The 18,740-nt window shown below is 42.3% G+C and overlaps 1 protein-coding gene across 1 annotated transcript in view; it reads right to left on the bottom strand.

Annotated features, from left to right (window-relative positions):
• The window catches only part of LOC118376983 (anthrax toxin receptor 2-like), a 157,605-nt gene extending 139,177 nt beyond the window's left edge, over nucleotides 1–18,428 (bottom strand). Inside the window, exons 1-4 of the mRNA XM_052479683.1 lie at nucleotides 17,915–18,428; nucleotides 5,557–5,628; nucleotides 633–704; nucleotides 295–376 (exon numbers count right to left, since the gene is read on the bottom strand). Coding sequence (XP_052335643.1) covers nucleotides 295–376; nucleotides 633–704; nucleotides 5,557–5,628; nucleotides 17,915–18,066 — 378 coding nt within the window. The 5' untranslated portion in view covers nucleotides 18,067–18,428. The remainder of the gene's footprint in view (nucleotides 1–294; nucleotides 377–632; nucleotides 705–5,556; nucleotides 5,629–17,914) is intronic.
• Nucleotides 18,429–18,740: the final 312 nt, after the last annotated feature.

Here is an 18,740-nt window from a genome sequence, read left to right as displayed (position 1 = left end):
TTAGAGTAGGTTATGGGTTAGGTTTAGAGTAGGTTTAGGGTTAGGTTTAGAGTAGGTTAAGGGTCAGGTTTAGAGTATGTTTAGGGTTAGGTTTAGAGTTAGGTTTAGAGTAGGTTTAGGTTTAGAGTTGGGTTTGGAGTCGGTTTAGGGTTAGGTTTAGAGTAGGTTTAGGGTTAGGTTTAGAGTAGGTTTAGGGTTAGGTTTAGAGTAGGTTTAGGTCTACTAGATATTTAGTGTAACATCTATAAAGAATCTACTGGAGACTATCCAATGAACGTGTTACCCATACTGCACCTCTTTAATCCCTTCGTGCATGTAGGTCTCCCCTGCAGGCTTCACCTCTCTCAGTCTCTCCAGACCTTCCTGGATTTCATATCTTCAAACAAAAAGACATCAATTCACTATCCAACATGTTCTGATACGGTGGGTGTGTTTACTATTGGATACGCATATAAATAGCCATTGGCGACTGTCATGACTAAACTTCAATTAAATGAGTCAGATTTAAAAACCTGCCAGGAATACACTAATGCTTTAGTACTTTAGTTACAGCAATACCATGTACTATGATCCTTTATGATGTGTTACTACAAGGTGTACTACCTGTCATTATCAATAGAGGAATATAATACCTGTCTCCAGTGAGAGGTAACATCACTTTGGCTGAAGATGAGAACACTATAAAGGAGACCCTCATGCTGGGGCTGGAATGAAACAAAACAGTAGTGGACAAAACATTAAGAACACCCACTCTTTCAATGACAGACTGACCAGGTAAATCCTGGGTCTTCCTTTTCTGTGGCGGTCCTCATGAGAGACAGTTTCATCATAGCACTTGATGGTTTTAGAGACTGCACTTGAAGAAACATTAAAAGTTCTTAAAATTGTCCGTATTGACTGACCTTCATGTCTTAAAGTAATGATGGACTGTCGTTTCTCTTTGCTTGTTTGGCCTGTTCTTGCCATAATATGGACTTGGTCTTTTACTAAATAGGGTTATCTACTCTATACCACCCTTACCTTGTCACAACTGATTGGCTCAAACACATTAAGAAGGAAAGAAATTCTACAAATTAACTTTTAACAAGGCACACCTGTTAATTGAAATGCACCTCATGAAGCTGGTTGAGAGAATGCCAAGAGTTTGCAAAGCTGTCATCAAGGCAAAGGGTGGCTAATTTGAAGAATCTCAAATCAAATATATTTTGAGTTGTTTAACACTTTTTTGGTTACTAAATGATTCCATATGTCTTATTTCAGTAGGTGTGTCCATAATTTTGACTGTAACTGTATATCAACAGTAGCTTTTAGTGTTGTATACTTTCTACACTAAATAAAAAATTACAATTTAATTAATTAATTAATTACACATCCTTTTTTCCAATGAGACTGCACAGTATTACAACTCAGAATCTCATTGACATGAGAAAAACAGCATGAGATATATAGTTATTGAATAGGCTGTCGAGCATGCTGACCATACTGCTCGCTGTGTGTTGCAAAATAAAATGTACACATTCATGTTACTCAATCATCGCACCAACAGCGCTCGCTCGCGCTCGTCAACGACAGTCTGCGTAGCCAGGCTCTAAAATAGAACTTGGTTTTATTTGTGATTCTTGATGCGCTGCAAGTCCCGCCTCTCCCATCCCCTGATTGTTTTTTTGGAGCATATACCCACGTGGGTGATTGAAAGATGAACTGAAGATCCACACTACAGTCCAGTTGGTGGTGGTAATGCACCTTAAAGTTGGTTTCCAACCGCCATGTAAAGTCTAAAGAAGAAGCGTGAAAGAGGAGAGATTTCTAGAAATACTCGCTTTACCCTTTTATCTGTGGGATTGTTAGAGGACCTTGTGCATTTCAGGTAAAATAACAACCCAATGTTTATATCCCAGGACAAATTAGCTAGCAACAGCAAGGTAGCTAGCTAAATGTCCATAAATGTTTGCTTTTTGACCTGTCCCCAAACTAATATAGTTGGTTCGGAGTTCGTATTGATATTTCTACCTGCGTGTCCTGATCGCGTCTGGTGAGCGTGGACAAAATAAACATGCACGCCAGCGATCTGGTCAGCATGTAAGTGTAAAGACATTACTTCAGATGTGCAGTGTGACGAAAAGAAAACGATCAAAAAACGTTACATGGTATACAAGATACCAATACACTACATTGTATCACCTAATTTGAGTATGTGACTTAAGGGAGGATATGCTGTTCTCCTGTGGAAGGAGGAAGTGATGAGAGACAGGAAACAGGTTGTCATGGCAATGATACATCAATACACACACACACAGCTAATCTCAACCAGTCTCAGGCAATCTCTGCCAGGCTCAGCTAATCTTAACTAATCTTAACTAGTCTGAACTTGTCTCAAATAGTCGCAACTAGTCTCAGCCAGTCTCAGCCTGTCTCAGCCAGTCTCAGCCAGTCTCAGCTAATCTTAACTAGTCTTAACTACTCTCAGCTTGTCTCAACCAGTCTCAGCTACTCTCAGCTTGTCACAACCAGTCTCATCCCGTCTCAGCTAGTCTTAACTACTCTCAGCTCGTCTCATCCAGTCTCAGCTAATCTTAACTCGTCTTAACTACTCTCAGCTTGTCTCATCCAGTCTCATCCAGTCCTCCCCCAGTCTCATCCAGTCTCAACCAGTCTCATCCCGTCTCAACCAGTCCTCCCCCACAGCACATCTTTACGCCACACGGCCATATCTGGCAAGGAAATACAGCAGCCATATAGATCACGTACTTCCTGAAGAAGTATTTATGGAACATGACTGAGTAGTTTGTTTGAGGACATTGAGAATGTATTCTAGTCATAACTGAGAAATGTCAAAGAATTTGTATCAGTTTTAACTTTAGACAGGTGATAGATTGGCTAGAATCACATCTGAACGATACAGATATTATTGATCTTATATATCTAGACTAACATCTGAGGCTAGACTGAAATATAAGCCTGTCATTTCAATTAAAACCTTCTCTGGTTCTCTCTTCCAACCAACACTGAATAAATCAAGAGCTTGCTTGCAATGCCAGACTGGGAGAAATCCGGAGAAAGGGAAAAAAAAGAAGAGAAATCTCTCCAGTCTGTATGCTCCACATGGCAGAACAGAAGTGTTCTTGGTAAAGGAGCATTGTATAGCAGATTGTCCTCGCCTCTCAGTGTTCTTTTGCCTTACTGTACATTCCCTGTCTCCCTGCCTCTCCCTGGCCCATTCCGTGCAGACCGCCTGAGTTCAAATACTATTTGAAATCCTTTCATTCATTTAAAAATGCTTTATCTGTGCTTGACTAAGCTTGCCTGACTTAATGAACCAATAGAATAGTCCCAAAACTGTAAGCATCCGCCCATCTGGCGCTCTAGGCAGGCTAGAGCAAACGCTGAAAATATTTGAAACATGTCAAATACTACCCGAACCCAAGTCTTCTGGCCCATTCTGCAATCGGGAGGAGGGATAGATATCTATGTGTGGATCTGGTCCACCCCGGTTACAAATGGCCATTCTCACAGCCCAGAAGACTGATCCTCGCTGCCACCCACTCACACCTGGCCCATTTGCTATTTTCTTCAACAAATCGTTTCTTCATTTATGTTTGGCTGGGTCGATACCGTCTGGACTGGCACATAACATTTAGTCAACCGCCGTTGTTACGCAATCCACACAAAAAAAAAATCGCAGGGCCACCGGAAAAATGTGTGGCTAGGTGGCGTTTGCACTTTTCAATCAGGTGTGGCGTCATGACTTTTGATTTAGTTTAGCAAAATATATTGACGCAAAGCGTTAAAAAGAGTGGCCAAGTACCGTTTTTTTTTTACAATTTCCCTCATTTGTGAACTCGCACCATTTCTCTGTCCTTCACATCCAAGTGCTGCTGCAGGCGCCGTGCATCTCTTGACCAATCAGATTCACAGAAATCGCAGGTTGTGCGGGCCCGGGCAAAACGCACAAAGCTCAAGGCGCTCTCCCCTTTCCTCCGGTATTTATTTAACAAGCATGATAACACATCACTCCTGACAGACGCAATCAAAAACAAATCTACATAAATGTAGCAGCCTGTACACGTAAACAGTAGAGAGCTGACATGCTGGACTGCATGGAAACAAGACTATATTTCAGTCTGATGAACTGTAAACTATTAACAACAGCAGCCACATAGTCCAGCCCAGTGGTTCTCAACTGGTTTAATTTCGGTCCCGAAATTAAACCAGTTTGTCTCAGTCACAACTCAATTTTTGCGTTGCGAAAAGAATCGACAAAATACAGTATGGAAAACTATTCTTAATACTATTTGACAAGTGAACAACATTCCCACCTCTCAGGGTCAAAGATGACACTTTGCCCACATTCTTGATGAAGAATGTTTAAAAAAAACTCACTGGTTCACTTAATATAAGTAATTTGAAATGATTTATACTTTTAATACTTAAGTATATTTTAGCAATTACATTTACTTTTGATACTTAAGTATATTTAAAACCCAAATACTTTTATACTTTTACTCAAGTAGTATTTTACTGGGTGACTTGCAACTTTTACTTCATTTTCTATTGATGTATCTGTACTTTTTCCAACACTGTTATATGAGAAAGCTGAGGATCTATTTAATATTATTGTTTTTACACATTTTTAACCTTTTGGGGGGGGGGGGCACAGACCTACCTCCATTAATTTATTTAAACCGGTACCACGTTCGTCATAGTGAGGAGACCAAGGCGCAGTGTGATAAGCGTACATCTTCTTTTAATGGAAGGAAGAACAAACACTGAACAAAGCTAACAAACCGCTATATATCACACGAGTTCTGACATGCAACTACACATAGACAATAACACACCAAACCAAGATGGAAAATGGCAACCTAAGTAGGATCCCCAATCAGAGACGACGATAAACAGCTGTCTCTGATTGGGAACCAATTCAGGCCACCATAGACCTACAAATACCCAGACATACAAAAAACTCATAGATATAGAAAAACCCCTAGACAAGACAAAAAAACACACATACCACCCTCATCACACCCTGACCTAACCGAAATAACTAAGAAAACAAAGATAACTAAGAAAACAAAGATAACTAAGAAAACAAAGATAACTAAGAAAACAAAGATAACTAAGAAAACAAAGATAACTAAGAAAACAAAGATAACTAAGAAAACAAAGATAACTAAGAAAACAAAGATAACTAAGGTCAGGGTGTGACAACCGGTCCTATGCCTACAATTACATTTGGTTAACTGATCCTGTTCTGCTTTTATTCATTCACCACAGGTTGAACATTGTGAACTTTCCACTATAATAGTTGGTAAATATACAAGGCTGTATCGGTTTAATGGACTGGGGTGAATTTGATTCGTGTTTTAGCTGGACAAAAGTCAGTTATAATAATATCCACTGTTATTATTGTAAAACTAAATGTGTCCAAAGGGGCTCAGGTTCCATTTTAACAAACATATATCCAAACTACAGCCCAGCGTTGTCCCTTTTCCCAGACCACAGTTCATTTGTATAACATACAGTTACCATGTTTTGGGGGGGAAAGAAAATACTCACCTCACAAATCGGTCTGTAAGGTTCTTCACAAAGGCATAAATTTCACCCCAGTCTTTAGAAACACTCCCTGACCTGCAACAGAAAACACCGTTAATATATACAGTATAATATATACCATTTACCAAGACAATTTACAGTCTGTGATGAGTGAATAAATGTGATCCCAGCAGGAATCAAACCCACAACCCTGGTGTTGTTAGCTTACCAACTGAGTCACAAGGGACTATATGTGGACCAACAGCTGATTTGCAGTGATGGTGATATAGTTTGCAGTGATGGTGATATAGTTTGCAGTGATGGTGATATAGTTTACAGTGATGGTGATATAGTTTGCAGTGATAGTGATATAGTTTGCAGTGATGGTGATATAGTTTGCAGTGATGGTGATATAGTTTCCAGTGATGGTGATATAGTTTGCAGTGATGGTGATATAGTTTGCAGTGATGGTGATATAGTTTGCAGTGATGGTGATATAGTTTACAGTGATGGTGATATAGTTTGCAGTGATAGTGATATAGTTTGCAGTGATGGTGATATAGTTTGCAGTGATGGTGATATAGTTTCCAGTGATGGTGATATAGTTTGCAGTGATGGTGATATAGTTTGCAGTGATGGTGATATAGTTTCCAGTGATGGTGATATAGTTTGCAGTGATGGTGATATATTTTGCAGTGATGGTGATATAGTTTGCAGTGATGGTGATATATTTTGCAGTGATGGTGATATAGTTTGCAGTGATGGTGATATAGTTTGCAGTGATGGTGATATAGTTTACAGTGATGGTGATATAGTTTGCAGTGATAGTGATATAGTTTGCAGTGATGGTGATATAGTTTCCAGTGATGGTGATATAGTTTGCAGTGATGGTGATATAGTTTGCAGTGATGGTGATATAGTTTGCAGTGATGGTGATATAGTTTGCAGTGATGGTGATATAGTTTGCAGTGATGGTGATATAGTTTGCAGTGATGGTGATATAGTTTGCAGTGATGGTGATATAGTTTGCAGTGATGGTGATATAGTTTGCAGTGATGGTGATATAGTTTACAGTGATGGTGATATAGTTTGCAGTGATGGTGATATAGTTTACAGTGATGGTGATATAGTTTGCAGTGATGGTGATATAGTTCTGGTTACTGTACTGATAATACAAAGAGGAAGCCTTCTGCAGTGCATCAAAACATAGATTTAACATTGAAGTGTGCTGCTGACTGAGCATAACATGAGTCAGCTGCATGTGTTCTAGACCAATGATTTAAGATTATATACACTGCTCAAAAAAATAAAAGGGAACACTAAAATAACACATCCTAGATCTGAATGAATGAAATATTCTCATTAAATACTTTTTTCTTTACATTGTTTAATGTGCTGACAACAAAATAACACAAAAATGATCAATGGAAATCAAATGTATCAACCCATGGAGGTCTGGATTTGGAGTCACACTCAAAATTAAAGTGGAAAACCACACTACAGGCTGATCCAACTTTGATGTAATGTCCTTAAAACAAGTCAAAATGAGGCTCAGTAGTGTGTGTGTGGCCTCCACGTGCCTGTATGACCTCCCTACAACGCCTGGGCATGCTCCTGATGAGGTGGCGGATGGTCTCCTGAGGGATCTCCTCCCAGACCAGGACTAAAGCATCCGCCAACTCCTGGACAGTCTGTGGTGCAACGTGGCGTTGGTGGATGGAGCGAGACATGATATCCCAGATGTGCTCAATTGGATTCAGGTCTGGGGAACGAGCGGGCCAGTCCATAGCATCAATGCCTTCCTCTTCCAGGAACTGCTGACACACTCCAGCCACATGAGGTCTAGCATTGTCTTGCATTAGGAGGAACCCAGGGCCAACCGCGCCAGCATATGGTCTCACAGGGAGTCTGAGGATCTCATGTCGGTACCTAATGGCAGTCAGGCTACCTCTGGTGAGCACATGGAGGGCTGTGCGGCCCCCAAAAGAAATGCCACCCCGCACCATGACTGACCCACCACCAAACCGGTCATGCTGGAGGATGTTGCAGGCAGCAGAACATTCTCCACGGCGTCTCCAGACTCTGTCACGTCTGTCACATGTGCTCAGTGTGAACCTGCTTTCATCTGTGAAGAGCACAGGGCACCAGTGGCGAATTTGCCAATCTTGGTGTTCTCTGGCAAATGCCAAACGTCCTGCACGGTGTTGGGCTGTAAGCACAACCCCCACCTGTCGGGCCCTCATACCATCCTCATGGAGTCTGTTTCTGACTGTTTGAGCAGACACATGCACATTTGTGGCCTGCTGGAGGTCATTTTGCAGGGCTCTGGCAGTGCTCCTCCTGCTCCTCCTTGCACAAATGCAGAGGTAGCGGTCCTGCTGCTGGGTTGTTGCCCTCCTACGGCCTCCTCCACGTCTCCTGATGTACTGGCCTGTCTCCTGGTAGCTCCTCCATGCTCTGGACACTACGCTGACAGACACAGCAAACCTTCTTGCCATAGCTCGCATTGATGTGCCATCCTGGATGAGCTGCACTACCTGAGCCACTTGTGTGGATTGTAGACTCCGTCTCATGCTACCACTAGAGTGAAAGCACCGCCAGCATTCAAAAGTGACCAAAACATCAGCCAGGAAGCATAGGAACTGAGAAGTGGTCTGTGGTCACCACCTGCAGAACCACTCCTTTATTGGGGGTGTCTTGCTAATTGCTTATAATTTCCACCTGTTGTCTATTCCATTTGCACAACCGCATGTGAAATGTATTGTCAATCAGTGTTGCTTCCTAAGTGGACAGGTAGCCTAGTGGTTAGAGTGTAGAGGCGGCAGGGTAGACTAGTGGTTAGAGTGTAGAGGTGGCAGGGTAGCATAGTGGTTAGAGTGTAGAGGCGGCAGGGTAGCCTAGTGGTTAGAGTGTAGAGGCGGCAGTCAATCAGTGTTGCTTCCTAAGTGGACAGGTAGCCTAGTGGTTAGAGTGTAGAGGCGGCAGGGTAGCCTAGTGGTTAGAGTGTAGAGGCGGCAGGGTAGCCTAGTGGTTAGAGTGTAGAGGCGGCAGTCAATCAGTGTTGCTCCCTAAGTGGACAGGTAGCCTAGTGGTTAGAGTGTAGAGGCGGCAGGGTAGCCTAGTGGTTAGAGTGTAGAGGCGGCAGAGTAGCCTAGTGGTTAGAGTGTAGAGGCGGCAGGGTAGCCTAGTGGTTAGAGTGTAGAGGCGGCAGTCAATCAGTGTTGCTTCCTAAGTGGACAGTTTGATTTCACAGAAGTGTGATTGACTTGGAGTTACATTGTGTTGTTTAAGTGTTCCCTTTATTTTTTTTTGCAGTATATATAATATATATTTGTAATTGTTTTATACCGTATATGCCATTCAGCAGACAATTTTATCCAAATTGACTTATAATGCGTGCACAGGGTTGGGGAGTAACAGGGTTGGGGAGTAACAGGGTTGGGGAGTAACAGGTTGGGGAGTAACAGGTTGGGGAGTAACAGGGTTGGGGAGTAACAGGTTGGGGAGTAACAGGGTTGGGGAGTAACAGGTTGGGGAGTAACAGGGTTGGGGAGTAACAGGGTTGGGGAGTAACAGGGTTGGGGAGTAACAGGTTGGGGAGTAACAGGGTTGGGGAGTAACAGGGTTGGGGAGTAACAGGGTTGGGGAGTAACAGGGTTGGGGAGTAACAGAGTTGGGGAGTAACAGGTTGGGGAGTAACAGGGTTGGGGAGTAACAGGTTGGGGAGTAACAGGGTTGGGGAGTAACAGGGTTGGGGAGTAACAGGGTTGGGGAGTAACAGGTTGGGGAGTAACAGGGTTGGGGAGTAACAGGGTTGGGGAGTAACAGGGTTGGGGAGTAACAGGTTGGGGAGTAACAGGGTTGGGGAGTAACAGGGTTGGGGAGTAACAGGGTTGGGGAGTAACAGGGTTGGGGAGTAACGGGGTTGGGGAGTAACGGGGTTGGGGAGTAACAGGGTTGGGGAGTAACAGGGTTGGGGAGTAACAGGGTTTGGGAGTAACAGGTTGGGGAGTAACAGGGTTGGGGAGTAACAGGGTTGGGGAGTAACGGGGTTGGGGAGTAACAGGTTGGGGAGTAACAGGGTTGGGGAGTAACAGGGTTGGGGAGTAACAGGTTGGGGAGTAACAGGGTTGGGGAGTAACAGGGTTGGGGAGTAACAGGGTTGGGGAGTAACAGGGTTGGGGAGTAACAGGTTGGGGAGTAACAGGGTTGGGGAGTAACAGGGTTGGGGAGTAACAGGGTTGGGGAGTAACAGGTTGGGGAGTAACAGGGTTGGGGAGTAACAGGGTTGGGGAGTAACAGGGTTGGGGAGTATCAGGGTTGGGGAGTATCAGGGTTGGGGAGTAACAGGGTTGGGGAGTAACAGGGTTGGGGAGTATCAGGGTTGGGGAGTAACAGGTTGGGGAGTAACAGGGTTGGGGAGTAACAGGGTTGGGGAGTATCAGGGTTGGGGAGTAACAGGGTTGGGGAGTAACAGGGTTGGGGAGTAACAGGGTTGGGGAGTATCAGGGTTGGGGAGTAACAGGTTGGGGAGTAACAGGGTTGGGGAGTAACAGGGTTGGGGAGTAACAGGTTGGGGAGTAACAGGTTGGGGAGTAACAGGGTTGGGGAGTAACAGGTTGGGGAGTAACAGGTTGGGGAGTAACAGGTTGGGGAGTAACAGGTTGGGGAGTAACAGGGTTGGGGAGTAACAGGGTTGGGGAGTAACAGGTTGGGGAGTAACAGAGTTGGGGAGTAACAGGTTGGGGAGTAACAGGTTGGGGAGTAACAGGTTGGGGAGTAACAGGGTTGGGGAGTAACAGGGTTGGGGAGTAACAGGTTGGGGAGTAACAGGTTGGGGAGTAACAGGTTGGGGAGTAACAGGTTACATGTAAGGGATTACAAAAAACGGTACCTGTAATCCGTTAAATTACCAGCGAAAATATTGTAATCAGATTACAGATACTTTTGAAAAACTAGATGATTACTTCGAGGATTACTTTTAAATTCAGAAAGGAGCTTTGTGGTAAAAAAAAATGTTTGACACCTCTTTGTTTTCTCAATGACATTCAAATCAGCTTTGAAAAAAGGTGCAAGTTTAAGTTTGTTCCACCTGAGAGAGTCTGACCACAAGTGAGAGACCACTATGATGTCAGAGACCACTATGATGTCGGAGACCGCTATGATGTCAGAGACCGCTATGATGTCAGAGACCGCTATGATGTCGGAGACCGCTATGATGTCAGAGACCGCTATGATGTCTGAGACCGCTATGATGTCACAGACCACTATGATGTCAGAGACCACTATGATGACAGAGACCACTATGATGTCAGAGACCGCTATGATGTCGGAGACCGCTATGATGTCAGAGACCGCTATGATGTCACAGACCACTATGATGTCAGAGACCGCTATGATGTCAGAGACCGCTATGATGTCACAGACCACTATGATGTCAGAGACCACTATGATGACAGAGACCGCTAATGATGTCAGAGACCACTATGATGTCAGAGACCACTATGATGTCAGAGACCGCTATGATGTCAGAGACCGCTATGATGTCAGAGACCACTATGATATGATGTCAGAGACCACTATGATGTCAGAGACCACTATGATGTCAGAGACCGCTATGATGTCAGAGACCACTATAATGTCAGAGACCACTATGATGTCAGAGACCACTATGATGATACACCAACTGTGTTTGATGGATTGTTGGAAAAGAGCAGGAATAGTATTTTCTAGGCAACAGTCCAAGCTCTGTCTTCCAATGGTACAACTGCTGTCGGCATCCAAACATTCTCCAACTTGAATAAACGTTTGGAGGTAAGGTTGATGACATCAGTGGTGTAATCTACGGCGATACGGATATCACTTATTCATTAATATTTACATAGCACATTGATGTGAATCACACTGCTGCTCTCTCATGTAGCTGTTTGCTCCTTAAGGATTGTGGTTGTTGTGGATGGCTGTTCACAGATCTAAACGTGTATTTGAACCCAATAATGGTTGAATTCAAAAAGTTTAAGCTGGCCGTCAATCATTGTTTTTGAAACCAGTGGACAGTCAGTGAAAAATGCGCTCCTGCAACAGCTGCATACTGTGGATCCCAGCCTATGGAACAACAGCTGCATACTGTGGATCCCAGCCTGTGGAACAACAGCTGCATACTGTGGATCCCAGCCTATGGAACAACAGCTGCATACTGTGGATCCCAGCCTATGGAACAACAGCTGCATACTGTGGATCCCAGCCTATGGAACAACAGCTGCATACTGTGGATCCCAGCCTATAGAACAACAGCTGCATACTGTGGATCCCAGCCTATAGAACAACAGCTGCATACTGTGGATCCCAGCCTATGGAACAACAGCTGCATACTGTGGATCCCAGCCTATAGAACAACAGCTGTATACTGTGGATCCCAGCCTGTGGAACAACAGCTGCATACTGTGGATCCCAGCCTATAGAACAACAGCTGCATACTGTGGATCCCAGCCTATGGAACAACAGCTGCATACTGTGGATCCCAGCCTATGGAACAACAGCTGCATACTGTGGATCCCAGCCTATGGAACAACAGCTGCATACTGTGGATCCCAGCCTATGGAAAAAAGTGGGGCTTTTATTGCTTAATATAATTCATGCTGAATTTTTTTTTATCCAAAGGCCTAATGGACACATGTTCAAATGTGTACACTTTTGATAAGACTTAAAGGGGCAATCTGTAGTTGCTACATGCATTTTTGGATTTATAAATTATATATTTATATCCATTGATTCTTGAACATTATCACTTCTAAATGCCTCATGAGTTTAGATCAACTGTTGCTCTCCATGAGAACCCAAAATATAAGCTTGTTTTTCTCCAATGTTTAAACACTGTCAATGTAAACAAACACGGTATATCCTTATAACATGGTTACAACTATCATGTTGATATCATGGTGGTCAGTCCTGTATATCCTCATAACATGGTTACAACTATCATGTTGATATCATGGATGGGCAGTCCTGTATATCCTCATAACATGGTTACAACTATCATGTTGATATCATGGATGGTCAGTCCTGTATATCCTCATAACATGGTTACAACTATCATGTTGATATCATGGATGGTCAGTCCTGTATATCCTCATAACATGGTTACAACTATCATGTTGATATCATGGATGGTCAGTCCTGTATATCCTCATAACATGGTTACAACTATCATGTTGATATCATGGATGGTCAGTCCTGTATATCCTCATAACATGATTACAACTATCATGTTGATATCATGGATGGGCAGTCCTGTATATCCTCATAACATGGTTACAACTATCATGTTGATATCATGGATGGTCAGTCCTGTATATCCTCATAACATGGTTACAACTATCATGTTGATATCATGGATGGTCAGTCCTGTATATCCTCATAACATGGTTACAACTATCATGTTGATATCATGGATGGTCAGTCCTGTATATCCTCATAACATGGTTACAACTATCATGTTGATATCATGGATGGGCAGTCCTGTATATCCTCATAACATGGTTACAACTATCATGTTGATATCATGGATGGTCAGTCCTGTATATCCTCATAACATGGTTACAACTATCATGTTGATATCATGGATGGGCAGTCCTGTATATACTCATAACATGGTTACAACTATCATGTTGATATCATGGATGGTCAGTCCTGTATATCCTCATAACATGGTTTCAACTATACAACTATTAATCTGAGAGTGGTTACATTTCTCCAGGCCAATACCACAGCTTTTTACCAAAACAGAGGCGGGGCGACTGTTTTGTGATTGTTTCATCTGTGGATTTGCTCTTTAAAACAGGTGCATATTATCAAGATACCAAAGTGTCACTAACAAAAAGGTCAACAATAGGCCTATAGCAAATGTAGCATATGGAATTCATTTCTCACATGTAAATAGCACTTTTCAGTACTGCTCAAAGCCATTCCATGAGCACAGCCTTTTATTTTTCAACTAGAATCAATGACCCAATCAGTCCTCCATGACAACACAATGATAAACAACACAGTAGGGCTGGCTAATAAATCCTTCGTTTTGGGGTCATTCGCAGGTAAAACTATTTGACTAAGCTATACTTCCATATTTTCCAAGTCCTATTCTTGAAGATAAAGAGGTATAACATTTATTGGAATGACTGGAATTCTGATGACTTTGGTTTTTAATGTAGATATATAATTTAATCATATTATTATACGTAACAGAAAGCGATGGGTTAGAAGAAGCCCACATAACCAACCCATACAGTCAAATGTAACATCCATATAAGGCCGGCTGTGTAAACTTTAACATGGATTTATCCTGCAATAGATGTTGTTCAATTGGTTACATACATTTTGTCTTCTTCTTCTAATGCCTCTTCAGGGGAAAGTAATCTAAAAGTAACTGAATGTAATCAGATTACATTACTTGAGTTTGGGGTAATTCAAAAGTTACATTACGGATTACAATTTTGGACAGGTAACTAGTAACGGATTACATTTAGAAAGTAACCTACACAACCCCATGCATGTTTTTCATATAGGTGGTCCCGGGAATCGAACCCACTATGCAGGCGTTGCAAGAGCCATGCTCTACCAAACTGAGCTGATGTCATGCCTACTTCGCAGCTTGCATATAGGAGAGCAAAAGCCCATACTTCACACATTGTCTGCTGGAAGTGGTGATAGATGAAAGACAACCACATTGTCTTTGAAACTAAATTGAACATGAGTCATACAATTCCTGAAGACTCTATGAACTTGATCACCCCCCCCTCCATGCTGCTCCTGGCTGTCTCTTTATACTGTCTCATTATACTGTCTCTATACTGTCTCTATACTGTCTCTTTATACTGTCTCTTTATACTGTCTCTTTATGCTGTCTCTTTATACTGTCTCGTTATACTGTCTCTATACTGTCTCGTTATACTGTCTCTATACTGTCTCTATACTGTCTCGTTATAATGTCTCTTTATACTGTCTCGTTATACTGTCTCTATACTGTCTCGTTATACTGTCTCTATACTGTCTCTATACTGTCTCTTTATACTGTCTCTTTATACTGTCTCTTTATACTGTCTCTATACTGTCTCTTTATACTGTCTCTTTGTACTGTCTCTTTATACTGTCTCTTTATACTGTCTCTTTATACTGTCTCGTTATACTGTCTCTTTATACTGTTTCTTTATACTGTCTCTATACTGTCTCGTTATACTGTCTTGTTATACTGTCTCGTTATACTGTCTCTATACTGTCTCTATACTGTCTCTTTATACTGTCTCTTTATACTGTCTCTTTATACTGTCTCTATACTGTCTCTATACTGTCTCTTTATACTGTCTCTTTATACTGTCTCTATACTGTCTCTATACTGTCTCTTTATACTGTCTCTTTGTACTGTCTCTTTATACTGTCTCTTTATACTGTCTCGTTATACTGTCTCTTTATACTGTCTCTTTATACTGTCTCTATACTGTCTCGTTATACTGTCTCGTTATACTGTCTTGTTATACTGTCTCTTCATACTGTCTCTATACTGTCTCGTTATACTGTCTCCTTATACTGTCTCGTTATACTGTCTCTTTATACTGTCTCGTTATACTGTCTTGTTATACTGTCTTGTTATACTGTCTCTATACTGTCTCGTTATACTGTCTCTTTATACTGTCTCGTTATACTGTCTTGTTATACTGTCTTGTTATACTGTCTCTATACTGTCTCGTTATACTGTCTCTTTATACTGTCTTGTTATACTGTCTCTATACTGTCTCTTTATACTGTTTCTTTATACTGTCTCTATACTGTCTCGTTATACTGTCTTGTTATACTGTCTCGTTATACTGTCTCTATACTGTCTCTATACTGTCTCTATACTCTTCTTCCCTGGTCTACTCTTTATACTGTCTCTTTATACTGTCTCGTTATACTGTCTCTTTATACTGTCTCGTTATACTGTCTTGTTATACTGTCTTGTTATACTGTCTCTATACTGTCTCGTTATACTGTCTCTTTATACTGTCTCGTTATACTGTCTTGTTATACTGTCTTGTTATACTGTCTCTATACTGTCTTGTTATACTGTCTCTTTATACTGTCTTGTTATACTGTCTCTATACTGTCTCTTTATACTGTTTCTTTATACTGTCTCTATACTGTCTCGTTATACTGTCTTGTTATACTGTCTCGTTATACTGTCTCTATACTGTCTCTATACTGTCTCTATACTCTTCTTCCCTGGTCTACTTCCCTGGTCTACTTCCCCGGTCTACTTCCCCGGTCGACTTCTCTGGTCTACTTCCCCGGTCTACTTCCCCGGTCGACTTCTCCAGTCGACTTCCCCGGTCTACTTCCCTGGTCTACTTCCCCGGTCTACTTCCCCGGTCGACTTCTCCAGTCGACTTCCCCGGTCGACTTCCCCAAGAAGGGGAGGAGTAGACAGAGGGTTTGAAACTGGGGCAAGAAGGGGAGGAGTAGACAGAGGGTTTAAAACTGGGGCAGGAAGGGGAGGAGTAGATAGAGGGTTTGAAACTGGGGCAGGAAGGGGAGGAGTAGACAGAGGGTTTGAAACCGGGGCATCTTGGCCATGTTCTGTTATAATCTCCACCCGGCACAGCCAGAAGAGGACTGGCCACCCCACATAGCCTGGTTCCTCTCTAGGTTTCTTCCTAGGTTTTGGCCTTTCTAGGGAGTTTTTCCTAGCCACCGTGCTTCGACACCTGCATTTCTTGCTGTTTTGGGTTTTAGGCTGGGTTTCTGTACAGCATTTTGAGATATCAGCTGATGTACAAAGGGCTACATAAATACATTTGATTTGATTAGATTTGATTTGAAGGGGAGGAGTAGACAGAGGGTTTGAAACTGGGGCAGGAAGGGGAAGGAGTAGACAGAGGGTTTGAAACTGGGGCAGGAAGGGGAGGAGTCGGCTTGCACAAATATGGCATTGAGCCAAGATGGGAAAGAAGAATAATTGAAGTCAAAACGGAAGTCAAAAAAATGTTTTGTATCAAGTCTGCTTCCTGGTATGTAGTATTGCAGAACTTGAGTTGTGTGCAAACTCTTGCTGAACTGGAAAGAACTATCCTGATATTACAAGTTAGTGTTGATGGAATTGATATGAATGACTAGAATATTCCACCCTGAAGCCATGTAATCGTATGAAATTTATTAGAATTATGTATAACCATAGTCTGAACAATATGTCTATAACAGTATCTTAAAAACAGACTGTCTGAGCAAGATTCGGTGCCGACCTTGGCTGGGGCCACTGAGAGTACTTCCCAGGGTCTCGGTCTCCCTATCTTGAGGGAGTAAGTCTCACGGATTCCCCTAATCTTTGTCGGCTGGGTAGCAGAACATTGTGTGCTAATGTTAGTGTGAATGTGTGTGAGTGAGAAGCCAGTATTAAATTAATTGTTTTGTTCAACAGACCAGCGCTCTTCCGTCAATAAACTTTCTGACTATTGTAGCTGGGCCTCCGTCTCATTCATTTCAACCAGTTTCTTACAAATGCTGGGTTTCAGGCAGAGTAGTTTAATTGAATTGGGTTTATGAACATTGAGAACATAATTATCGTAACAAGTTAGTAAACCACATTTATGGCAAACAAAGGGATTTGTGTTAAACCGATGGTTAGATTTAGGCTTCAACCCTAAAGTTTTGTCTCTGTAGCTTCATGTTATTATGGTTTGGCAGAAATATACAGTGTATTCAATATAGCCCACAGTCATGCTGTCATTGTGACATAGACCTGGCATGAACTGGTGATGAAATCAGAACTTTAAACTTATCTTTAAAGTAAAGTGGAACAGAGTGACTTATAACCTTAACCGAGACCTGAATACTTGTATTAGCTCTCCCAAAAGAATGCGTAGGCTCTTAGCTCAGCGGGCTAATAATAGTATTTCTGATGAGCAGGAGACCGGGTTTTGAAACCATGTCAATCTGTAACATACACACTAGACTATGTTGTAGTTGTCCTGCATCCTCATGATAACTCCTCTTTGCTGCCCTGAGTTGAACTTGACCGTGATTCAACCGTCCTAATGATGATGCGTGTGTTGGAATGTCCTCTAATTAAATTTAGACCAGCGTTATATATCATATCAGCAGGCAACCAGAACTAACCCATTTAACCTTTCAGCTGCTGAAACTAACGGACAAAACATATACAGGATTTGTTTTGAATCTAAAACATATGAAGAGTCATTGTGACTGTACATTGGTAAAGGTGACATTGTGGACACATTGTTATTGTTAACCTGTTATATTGTAGCATTGTAGCTACACTGTTTTTTTTTTTTGTATTCATCCCTAAGCTCAAGCAGCTACTCCTGTGAAACAGATTGTGATACAACGTTTTACTTACCTATCTAAAACAAAGTATAAGTCGTAAGCTCCGTGGCAAGACGCTTCTTCTGCACGACAAGACCAAGCAAACAAACTCAGCAGAATTACGCCAGCTGTTACTGCTGCTGACGTCCAGTGGAATTTAGCGCGATGGCGTGTTTTCTCCTTCATTGTCAAGTTCAACGGTGTTGCCGTTGTGGGCCGCAAAGTAAACTTCTGAAGCGAAATTACACACTTATTATTCTAGCACATGAACAGCAGACCCAGTGAGTAAACTAAAAACGATTCGCACATCTGCAACGGTTGAGGAGCAAGATGTCAAAACGTCTACAAGCGCAACAATGATATATAGCCTTCTTGCAAAATAGAGGAAATAACAGAGCCCATGTCACCGACAGTATTTCCTAATGTCCTATGAGCATTTTATGTCTTGTAACCTCAGCAAGTCTCAGCAAGTGTTGGGTCAATTCAATATTCCATTGCATAAAACTTCCCCGTAGGCTACACGAAGCAGCACACTCCCACGAAAAGTTAGGTTCATTCCAAAAGGCGCATGCGCCTCGTGAAAACAGATGTGGTAAAGTTGAGTGGGTCTCCGAGTGGTCGCACACACCCAACAGCTGCTGTAAGGTCTTTCAGGGGTTGGGGAAAGGGGAAAGGCAAAAGGCTATGTACAATTCAATCACCACAACATGTCGGTCTATAGTAGCCTAGTGGTTAGAGCATTGGACTAGTAACCGAAACGTTGCAAGTTCAAACCCCTGAGCTGACAAGGTACAAATCTGTCGTTCTGCCCCTGAACAGGCAGTTAACCCACTGTTCCTAGGCCGTCTTTCAAAATAAGA

This window comes from Oncorhynchus keta, chromosome 25 (genome assembly GCF_023373465.1).
Source record: "Oncorhynchus keta strain PuntledgeMale-10-30-2019 chromosome 25, Oket_V2, whole genome shotgun sequence".
NCBI lineage: Eukaryota > Metazoa > Chordata > Actinopteri > Salmoniformes > Salmonidae > Oncorhynchus > Oncorhynchus keta.
The sequence above is the reverse complement of the archived record's forward strand: the minus strand, read 5'-3'. Positions and strand labels throughout refer to the sequence as shown.